The 11,793-nt window shown below is 43.9% G+C and overlaps 1 protein-coding gene across 1 annotated transcript; it reads left to right on the forward strand.

Moving 5' to 3' along the window:
- Positions 1 to 878: 878 nt before the first annotated feature.
- LOC149363752 (uncharacterized) lies at positions 879 to 1,388 on the forward strand. Its single transcript, XM_089568597.1, has one exon. It carries the CDS (start codon positions 879 to 881, stop codon positions 1,386 to 1,388), a length of 510 nt encoding a protein of 169 aa, XP_089424723.1.
- Positions 1,389 to 11,793: the final 10,405 nt, after the last annotated feature.

Genomic DNA, 11,793 nt, shown 5'->3' on the forward strand with positions numbered 1-11,793 from the left:
TTCAGTTGGCAGAGACAGCGGCAGCAGGAGCTCTTTCGGCTAAACTTTCTGCAACTGCATTACAGGTATCAATTCCTGATCTACCGGTGCAACACCATCATCGTGTCACTGTTATCATCGACAACTGTGACGGACTGACATCGACGGACTGACAAGGCTGCCACGCCCCAGCGTGCCAGGAAGCAACACGGCCACCAGGGGACATCAGGGATAAAAGAGCCGACACTGGAGAGCAGCCCTTTCAGTTGGCAGAGACAGCGGCAGCAGGAGCTCTTTCGGCTAAACTTTCTGCAACTGCATTACAGGTATCAATTCCTGATCTACCGGTGCAACACCATCATCGTGTCACTGTTATCATCGACAACTGTGACGGACTGACATCGACGGACTGACAAGGCTGCCACGCCCCAGCGTGCCAGGAAGCAACACGGCCACCAGGGGACATCAGGGATAAAAGAGCCGACACTGGAGAGCAGCCCTTTCAGTTGGCAGAGACAGCGGCAGCAGGAGCTCTTTCGGCTAAACTTTCTGCAACTGCATTACAGGTTTGAGTGCATTCTGTAACTTACCCTCTCTACTACAAGTGACCTTTTTCCGCTGTCGCTGCCAACTGTATTTTGAGTGTTTTGAGCATGCCGAGTGAGATAGAAAAATTGCGTGATCAGCTGCGGAAAGAATTTCGCGCCGAAATTGCAGCAATGCGCAGTGCAATAGAAAGGGATTTACGTAAAGAAACCCGTGAGCTGTCGCAGAGCGTAGATTTCTGCAGCAAGAATTATGATGACATGTCTGCCGAACTCTCAGCATTAAAGAAGGAAAACAAAACGTTAAAAGAAGAAAACGCTGCGCTATCTGCTGATCGCGACAGCTTACGGAACATGCTCCTTGCTTTTGAGCTTCGGCTGACCGATTTGGAGCAATACTCTCGAAACAGAAACCTGGAAATTAAAGGGCTTCCCGAAGCTGACAACGAAAACCTCCCCGACATCCTCCAAAAGATTGGAGAAGTAATCGAAGTGCCCATAACAGCTCAAGATATTGAAGCCTGCCACCGGGTTCCGGCTAAGAAGTTGACATGCCCAAATGTGATAGTGCAGTTTCGCAACCGATCGAAGCGTGATGCTTTCCTGAGTAAAGCAAAAGAAGTCAAAGCCACAACTGCTGATCTTGGTTACACTGATCTTGGTCAGACTGAAGGTTCTGCCGTGTATATTAACGAACACTTGTGCCCCACTCTGAAAAAGCTAATGAGCCTGACTGTGGCGAGGAAAAAGGATAAAAAATGGAAGTTTGCCTGGACAAAGAATGGGAAAATTTTCGCCAGGCAAAATGAGACTTCCACAACTGTGCGCATCACCTGCATGGGCGACTTGGACAAGATTGTCTAAGCCGCTGGTGCTGGTCACGCAGACCAATACTGCCGTCCTCAGAACACTATGCTATACCTGGAAAACAGTTTGCCTTGCAACATTCCTTTAAAGTGTTGTACACAGAACACAGTTTTTGCAGTCCATATAAATTCGCGATCTCTTATATCTAAACAGGAACATGTTTCAAACTTTCTTGATGAGTGCCGCATCCAGTTCGATGTGATAATGTTCACAGAAACGTGGTATCGTCTAGACAGTGACATGCTATCTATAGACGGGTACAGTCATTATTTTTTAAACAGAAGTGAAACTCGTGGTGGGGGCGTTGCGATGCATGTCAAGCAAAACATATCCTCCGACATTTTTAAACCATTTACGCGGATCACTAGGGATTATGAATCGTTGTGCGTACAAGCCGAAGAACAATTGTTTACTGTGGTATATCGGCCGCCAACTGGCCGCCATAGCATTTTCTTCGAGTTCGTTGAAGAAGTATTAGACTATGTTGCAGATAAAAATTATCGCTTGCTACTAGGTGGTGACTTCAATGTAAACATGGGCAGTGATAACGTTCATTCTTTACAGCTGAATAATATAGTGACTTCGTGCGGCTTCAAAAATGTGATTTCGACACCAACTCGCGTTTCGCTTACTGGACAATCATTGCTTGATCAGTTCATTGTAAACGCAGACACAGCAGTTGAAACTGCGGGCACTATAAGCTATGACATAAGTGATCATAGTCCCATCTTTATATCATATTCAAGCAATCTCTCCAAGAAAAAAATGCTTAAGCCTCTAATAATCTCTCGGTGCCTATCGACAGCAAACATGGATTCTTTTCGCGCGTGTGTTTCAGACGGTGACTGGTCTCTTGTATATGAGAAAACAAATGCGAACGATGCCTACAATGCATTCCTCTCTATTTTTCGCCGTTACTATGACACCTGCTTTCCATATAGACGAGTGAAATCGAATGGAAGTATAAGAAAGCCTTGGGTTGGGCCCGACCATCTGAAAATGATAAAGAAGAAAAACAAACTTTTCAAAAAATTCCTGGACACCAGAGAGCCATCTGCTTTCTTAAAATTCAAGAAATGCAGAAATAAGTTAAATGCGGAGCTAAGGAAAGCGAAGAAATTGTATTATAATAACCTTTTTACAAATACGTTAAAGAGTCGTCCTCATAAGGCATGGAATGTTATAAACATGGTGTTGAAGGGCCGAAATCCAAGGTTTTCAGCGGCAGAATTTCTAAGCAATACAAACCTCTCCGGTGTTGACTTAGCGGAACACTTTAATACTCATTTTGTCAACTTGACAAATACACAAGATAGCCTGAAAGCAGATTTCACCTTTCCATCTCGCTGCAGTGACACTCTTTTTCTTCAGCCAACCGATGAGGCAGAAATTTGTTCCACATTTCTGAACTTACATAACAGTAATGCCAAAGATGCTGACGACTTGCAAATAAAGCCGGTTAAATACGTTATTGATATCATCGCACCCTATTTATCGTATATATTTAACTTAGTGCTTGAATCAGGCTGTTTTCCAATCGCTATGAAGAAAGCAAGAGTATCCGTTATACATAAGGGGGGCGAAAAGAATGATATTAATAACTATCGACCGATATCTATACTTCCTGTATTTTCAAAAGGACTAGAAAAACTAATATTTGCACGTATTAACATCTTTTTCTTGAAGCATAGCTTACTAACCGACTGCCAGCACGGTTTCCGGAAAGGCAGGTGTACTGAAACGGCTTTACTTACAATGAAAGAACTTATAATTAACAACATTGACAACAACTACCTTACACTCGGCATATTTATTGACTATAGCAAAGCTTTTGACCGTCTAAATCATCAAATATTATTACACAAACTGTTTGCATATGGCTTACGTGGTGTATGTCATTCGTTGCTTGAATCTTACTTATGTGACCGGCAACAGTGTGTTTCTATTGACAATATCTGCTCGTCTTTTCAAACAGTTACCTCCGGCGTACCTCAAGGTAGTGTTCTGGGGCCGTTTTTGTTCAATGTATATATTAATGACGCTGTTGAAAATAGAAATACTGCATCATTTGTGCTTTATGCTGATGATATGAGCATGTTTGTTTCTGGCAAACATATTAGTGCAGTTCTAGCGGAAGCTCAATCTGAATTGCTGAAAATTTGGGATTGGTCAAATCTTAATGGACTAAAAATTAATACAACTAAAACTAAAGGTGTACTGTTCAAAGCCAGAAACAAACATGTGGATATAAACCACCCTCTTGTACTTGGTCCTGAAGTGATAACATTAGTTGATAAACTTAAAATATTGGGTGTAACCTTCTCCGCTGATATGACATGGACTAGTCATATCGAATCATTATCAAAACACCTATCAGCAGCAGCAGGTGCAGTATCACGATGCCGGCATCTCTTACCAGTGAAAGCCAGACTCCAAGTTTACCACGCTCTTTTTGCTTCTAGAATTAATTACTGTACACTTGTGTGGGCTACAACGAGCCTTAAGAATCTGTGCATTCTTCATCGTTTGCAAAAGAAAGTTTTGCGCTACATTGGCAATCTCCCACGACTACATGCAACCGGCCAGTTATTTGCAGATTTTGGCATTATCAATGTGATGACTGTCTTTGAATTCCGCTTAGTCTACTCGTTGTTCTTTTCAAGTGAAGATTTTAAAGCATTTTTAACCGCTTCTTCTTGCTTAACTAGTCAAAGAAGTGATCCCCGAACCCGTGCTTCAGATATGTGGTTTCTACCACATCGTCGCACGGGATACTTACTTCAATCACTTACATACCAGGTTCCCTTTGTGCTGAATAAACATGAAAAACTGCGTGCTGATTTCACTACTTTTACTCGGAGACAAGTTCGCGAATATTTCATGAAACGTTGAAACAATCCTTTTGATGCTTTGATTGTATCCCTCTGGTAATACCATCATGTTTCACTGTTATTTTGGTAACCACATATCTATTCTTTATACCTGCGTTTATACCTGCGTTTATACCTGCGTTTATACCTGCGTTTATACCTGCGTCTATACCTGCGTCTATACCTGCGTCTATACCTGCGTCTATACCTGCGTTTATACCTGCGTTTATACCTGCGTTTATACCTGCGTTTATACCTGCGTTTATAACTGCGTTTATAACTGTGTTTATACCTGTGTTTATACCTGTGTTTATACCTGTGTTTATACCTGTGTTTATACCTGTGTTTATACCTGTGTTTATACCTGTGTTTATGCTTGTGTTTATGCCTGTAATATGTTCCATGTAAAGCAGCTTCCTGCTAAAACTGTCGCCTGCTGATGTATGCGAGGGCCCTCGGCACTCTCAAGCAGTGAGAAACTGCTTTTTCGCTGAGGTGCCCCCCAACCTAGAGTTGGAAAATAATCATTGAATTGAATTGAATTGAATTGAAAATTGAAAACTGTTTTGAATCCTTTTTTTCTTGTTTTGATGGCTGAAAATAAAGCATATATTTGTAATCTCGAGCCGCACTACGCTCACCTGCGATCGCTAGCAAAAAAGATACAAAACATTGTCAGTGAACTCTTGGCAAATAAATGCTCTTTTTAAAGCAGAACTGACACCTTGAGCAAACTTCGCACTCTTCTGTTAGTGGAGTGATATAACCCGTGACAGCACAAGACCAACCTGTCCCCGGGAACAATAAAGCAAAAAATTTCACCCAGGAAGGGCTTTTATCAGAGGTCTTCGAAAATGCGTTCTATTGACGCCTGTATACAAAGTGTTATACTTCAACGGCGTACGCATGCGCACAAAGTACGTCTTGAAAAAGTCTCGTCGAGTCTCAAACAACTCTTGTGCACCGCGGCAAATTCTTATCGAGAGAAGTTGAAGCACTACTCAAAGGAATTGAGAACCTGCGTTTCCTTACGCATTTTTGTTGCCGTTGATTTCCTGTGACGGAAGCACTCAAACATATTTCATGTATCAAGCTCTAACGGTGCCTTCGGGGACATTCGATTCCATTTGCCAAAACACAGGGCTGTGGGAAGCGAGGTGCTGAACAGATGACAGCTTTGAAGAAAACTCGAAAAGGAACACCACACTTGTCGACAATGACTTTTTTTATTTGTTTCAGGTGGACTCGGAAAGAGTGAGTACTGACAGGTTTGTTTTCAGCACAAAGCGAACCTGCCAGCCAGATCAACAGCGAAGTGGTGCCAAAGACGGATTGAAAACGTTCTAAGCGGTGGGAAAAAACGCTTGCCGAGGAAAGCTCTCAATAACCTCTGCATAAAAAGAGGACAGATTCAAATTCTCGCTTTCAGCCGATAGCAGATGTAAGTAGGACGGAAGGTCCGCTCCATAAAAAGTAGCGAAGCTTTTGCTGACAGTTTGAGAAAAAAAACGGTTAAAGTGACACGATAGCCACGCGAGCTGCTTAATGTCCAAAGCGCACTGTTTACCTCCTATCGGCTCGTAGTGCTTCGTGAAAAGCACCGTCTCGTCTTTATCTCTTCCTTGTTTTAAAGGGTAATAATCCTGACACTTCTCTTGCCTCGAAAGCAACTTTACAGCGAAGCACGAAGAATTCGTTCAAATTCGAGAGAAAAAGATCAAACCCCTTAGAGCCAGCAGCGAAATCGAGATTGAAAGCATATCATGGAGCGAGATAACTATCTGTGACGTAGACAATATGCGGTGGCACTACTGTGACCGGAGGGGGGTAGAACCTTGGGTTACGCCCCGTTATAATACAGGTAAACAAAAGTTTTCAAACAGTTTTCTGATTAAACAGTGGAAGTATGTTGTTCCTCTGTTAAGAATAGCAAGAACGTCCTAGAACAAGTTGTGAAAGTGTGCAACGTCCTTTGAAAGAAGGTGCAGCTTTAAAACAGCGCTATACATTGGCGTGGGATTCACCCGCGGCTTAGGGTACGGTGCTGAAGGGCGGCCCTTAGAAACACATGTAAACGAAGCTTTCCGAAATAGCTTTCTCGTTTAACGGTGCTCCCATGGAGGCGGTCGTTCGTGAACGGTTGGCGAGTAGTTTAAATAAAAGTGTAGAAAGTGGTGCTACTTCATTTCGAAGCAATCTCTTTAAAACCCTTCGATTAATCTATGTTCCGAACCCGGACCCACACTGCTAATGTCCGTAAGTCGAGTTCAATAATTCCGTACGTTTCCGTATAGATTTTATGGAGTCAGTATGGAGCATATGGCGTCAGTATGAACTATATGGAAACATTTATAGAATCTTTTGGACTCCATATGAAGCCATGTATACTGTATGGAATTGATATGAAAATTAATTATGCAGAATGCTTGCGGTCTCCGTCAAGACAAAGTATGGATTTCCATATATATTTCGATATCGTATGGACTCCGTATTATCATAATTCCACACGAGCGGATAATATAAAAAGTTTCAGAAGGGACGCACCCTCCAGAGAAGGAACAGCTGGATGTTTTCCCAAACCTGAAACTTTCTCATGCATACACTGACAGACGGACGGACAGAGAAAAACCAAAAAAGAAACGGAATTTTTTACCCCAAAGGCACAAGACGCGCTTTAGAGCCTTTGTCAGAATGCTACTCGCCTATATTTAGGCCGTCGGTCTACGCGTTCTACCCATGAGGACACGCAGCTAGCTTTGACAAATACAGCTGTCGACTCGTTCCCGTAAGAATCAAGAGGAAGAAATAGGCTTGGGCAGGATAACCGATGGTCCTCAACGGTAATAGACTGGATTCCAATGGAAGAGAAGCGTAGCAGGGGGCGGCAGAAGGTTAGGTGGGTGGATGAGATTATGAAGTTTGCAGGGTGGCTGCACCTGGCACAAGAAAGGGTTAACTGGAATGACATGGGAGAAACCTTTATCCTCCAGAGGGCGTAGTCAGGCTGATGATGCCAATGACGCATTCCCTCATCTTCAAGTGTCCTGCGATAGTGAGTGCTGCCAATCCTCACGGCAAACCCCGCCGTCCTTTACTACTTGTTCCTTTGGAACCAACTCCATACCCGAAAAACAGGAAAAGTTGTCGGGATTTCATGTCCCGTCCAGATTCATTTCCTTCACTTGATTTCAGCTAAGATACACAATAAATCTCGCTTGTTCTTCTGTACACGCTGCTCTCTGTATTGCTTAATGTTGAATTTATTATTTGATTTCCTATAGCTCCCTGCACTATTCACAACACAATTTAAATTCTTCTGTAAGTACAAGTTTAGGCCCCATAGGTGGGGACATGTGGAACGCTGGATGCAACCTATCGAAGCTCCAAACGCTCTAATAAGGGTGCCGTAGTAAAGGTCTTCGTGGTACTTTTGACCACGTGATATTATTTGCTGTGCACAAACATCGCATACTACGCTGTACATTTTGCGCGGTCCGCCGCAAATGAAATAGCAGGGGACCTTGGCGTGTACTTCGCGCGTTTCCGAAAGGTGCGGCACCCGTTCCCTTCATGCCGTCAGCAGAGAAGACGCGCAGTACGTGTCTCACCGTCCGCGCACGAAAGTCAAAGAAGAAGGATGGGAGAGGGCAAAGTTTCTTTTTTCCTCCTCGCACAAATCGCCGTTTTGGGCACGGCGAAGGCCATGGCGTGACCGGACGCCGTAGTCACGCCATCGCGCACTGTCCTTCTACAAGTCGGCGTATTTGCAGGCCTCCGCGTGCGTCTAGAAATGGGGAGGACTTACGGGGAGGAAAGGTTGGTGGAGTGAGTGGTGGAGAGGAGGGGGGGGGGGGAGAGGAGACCGGCTGCGTGGCTTCGCTGACCGCCGTCGGCGGCAGCGGCTTTCGTGCGCTTCGCGCTCCCTTTGTTGTCACGACTGGCAGCAGTCAAGCAAACATCCGCGTATTCAGTGTGGCGTGTACGAGGGTGAAGCTGAAATTACAAGTCGTGCGGACTCACGCTCTCTCTCTCTCTTTCTAACTGTGGGAAACAAATTAGGTCGGCGCGGAGCAGTTGGAGCGCATGCATGCATGCATGCACGCGGGAGGTGCCCAAGAAAGCTCTTTTTCCTTCCTTCCTTCCTTCCTTCCTTCCTTCCTTCCTTCCTTCCTTCCTTCCTTCCTTCCTTCCTTCCTTCCTTCCTTCCTTCCTTCCTTCCTTCCTTCCTTCCTTCCTTCCTTCCTTCCTTCCTTCCTTCCTTCCTTCCTTCCTTCCTTCCTTCCTTCCTTCCTTCCTTCCTTCCTTCCTTCCTTCCTTCCTTCCTTCCTTCCTTCCTTCCTTCCTTCCTTCCTTCCTTCCTTCCTTCCTTCCTTCCTTCCTTCCTTCCTTCCGTTCTTCCTTCCTTCTTTTCTTTCTTTCGTTCCTTTTCTCTTTGCTTTTTTTCTTTTTGCTTACTTCTTTCCTTCAGTTTTTTTTCATCCTTTTTTCCTTCCTTAAGTTCTTTCCTTCTTCCTTTATTTTTCTTTCCTTCTGCCTCTTTTCTTTCTTCCTCCCTTACCTTCGTTCATCTCTTCTTCCTTTCTGACTTTTTGCTTTCTTCCTGCCTTACCTTCCATCATCTTTTTTTCCCTGCTTTCTTCCGTTCTTTTTTTCCTTTTTCCTTTTTTATCCTATGTAACCTTGATTAGTTGACAGCACCGAATAGGGAAAGAAACACCAGGTTTCTTCTGTTCGGTCGAATGAAGTAATACCGGCGTCATCATAGTTATCGCGATCAGTGATAATCTTGATCGGTGCCTTTTTGCATTCATGCCTACTTTCTTTCGCTGCACTTCATGCACCCACTGACAAGTCAGACTTCTCGTCATGAAACCTCGTCGGCGTGATGGATCGGGCCACCTGTGTACGTACCTGAGCACGAAAGACTACGAGGGTGGAAGAGCGGGCTAGTTGGTAGTTCATCTTGGGGAAAAACACAGCGCACTCCTAAGAGGGCAGTGCTGTGGTGAAAACAGAAGCATGGGGTATTGATATTTCTTTTAATAACCTACGGTAACATCGATTGTCTGAAAGTTGCATAGATCGGCTTATGAATCAATCGATCAAACTCAACCGTGCAATAAAAGCATGGCGCTGCTGAGCTAGTAGCCTTGAATTTTCACGCCGTTTCAAGGGCAGTAGGGGGACTGAAAGCTAACAAAAAGTCCTATATTCTGTGTATAAAACTTTAAACTTTAAAACTTTCTGTGCATGAAACTTTAGAATAAAATGTAAAATTACCGCGAAAAGCTTAACATTCTCTGGTAAAATAAAAATATTTGAGAATCTGATGACTATTGCAATGAAGTAAGTACTGACTCAAAATGAAATATGCATTCAGTAGAACATATCCTTCAGTGCGGCAGAACACAAACAAGATCTTTTGCAGTCAAGAAACTGAAGGCTTGTAATGAGCGACTTGTGAAGACCCTCCTTGCTGATTCGCTCCCTGCTTTCCACCACTGCCTCTTCTCATGCATGCTTCAGAAGGTGCTTCATAAACACTCCTAAAACAAACATTTATCAACAAAGCTCAAGTACAGGCGAAAGAAACTGAATCAAAACTCAAATAAGTACGTTTCCTGTCCAAACCCGGAGATCAAAATTAGAGAAAGAGGTTGGTATGCCCAGTTTTCGTCGTTATCGTGGCCCAAACAAAATGAAACGCTTAAACCGTATCTCAGCGTGTTCGAGGGCCCACTGACACGACGTTATATTCGCTGCAATTCATAGTGTCAACGCATGTACGCGTCATACCTTCGTGGGGGAACGTGAGAAATAGTTAAACCGGCTCCTAACTCCAGGCGAACGGGTTTCACCGCGATGCGAACAAAAAAAGGCACAGAGATCTCGAGAAAAAGAGCCTGAAGCGGCGTTTCTGGATCGCGGTGAAACCTACTTTCATTCGCGTTGAGAGCCTGTTTTACCATTTCTCGTCTTCTCTCAAAGTGAAGCATATACCACCCTCTCACAGAACCCCTGTACACACACCATGCTTCTTCATTTCCACGGAATTTACTCACATAATTATGGCTGCGATAACTTACCGCGCTGCGGAGCTAACATCGGGAGTTGCTTTTTAGAGGACCAGAGCTTTCAATGAAGGTGCAACGTTTTCTGGTCACTTTCTATAACTTCCGCCGCGTAGGCGTCCGACGCCTCTGTGAACATGGCTGGGCCTTTCTGTTTTAACTGAAATGTCTGCATCTGCTGTAAATGAAAAGTGCGTCACAAGATGGATTCGCCATATGAAACAGAACAAAAAATTTGCACACGATTAATCTGACTGATGCGGAGTAAATGCGATAGCATCTTTCACTCTCCAATCGATTTTAACTCCGGTTCTATTCCAGATCCTACTCCTTTGTCTTTTAACTACCTCTATATTTCAGACTGAATCTACGTACCAATTCTCATTCGATGCTTATACAACTCATATTCGTGATCACTTCTTGTGATCCTTGGTCATTTTCATTTTTGCTGAGTCTTTCTTAGTCTAGCCTCTCCCTCCTCTTACTTACATGTGGTGAGAGAGAATACCCTTTCTCCAGCTGCTATTATTGACAGGTGGCAACCGATGCCGGACAGTTTTCGCCTTCATGACCTTCCTCATGGTATCGCATTAAAATTAGATTTTTTGACCAACAGCACGGTCTTGTGAAAGGTTCATTACGCCAACCTTGAGCACACAGCAGCGTCAGATTCGTTAAGGGGTAAGAAAACAAACTTGTCCTCTGTACGCCCTAATATGACACTTAGGAAAGAGGATAATAAAAAACAAATAACGGACCTTCTTTCTTAGCAGGGCAGGCAAGATAACCGCTGGACCTTAAGGGTAACGGAGTTGATTCCAAGAAAGGGCAAACGTAGCAGGGGGCGGCAGAAAGTTAGGTGGGCGGATGAGATTAAGAAGTTGTCGGGGATACGGTGGCCGCAACTGGCATAGGACCGGTTTAATTTGAAATACATGGGAGAGGCATTTTCCCTGCAGTGGGCGTAGACAGGCTGATGCCGGTTAGCGGGACAGGAGGGCTTTGCTTCCATTTAATTTTGGTTAATTTACAACTGCTGTCTGTTTATTGCCCTCAATGCTTCTTACAAGATTCATTCTCACGTTTGATGGTATAAGCCAGCTTCTTAATGGTAACGATGATATAAATTAGGGGCCTCGATGCGTGCCTGCCGCGCCGCTAATATAAAATATTTTGATGCGCCGTACATGGCGCGCCGTCAAAGCCCGCACGATACTGCTTTGCCAAAGGCCTTCGGTTTAAATAGATTTAAAGGCTCTATTGTGTGCAGTTGTTTTTATTCAGCAACATTTTCGAACGGGCCGCTAAAGAAATCTATTAATTCCTTCATAGACAAAAAATAACGCAACACACAAAAAATAAGTCTGTTCTAATCATTCATAAATGGTGTTGGGAGCTAGCGTGTGCTGCTATTCCGAAATGTATTTTGGTTCATGTTCTTTGCACAACCTACTTTTCATC

This window comes from Amblyomma mixtum, chromosome 2 (assembly GCF_055824585.1).
Source record: "Amblyomma mixtum isolate Tamu chromosome 2, ASM5582458v1, whole genome shotgun sequence".
NCBI classification, from domain to species: domain Eukaryota; kingdom Metazoa; phylum Arthropoda; class Arachnida; order Ixodida; family Ixodidae; genus Amblyomma; species Amblyomma mixtum.

Coding starts and splice junctions, on each gene's coding strand:
- LOC149363752 (XM_089568597.1), top strand. CDS start 879: ATGCTCCTTGCTTTTGAGCTTCGGCTGACCGATTTGGAGCAATACTCT.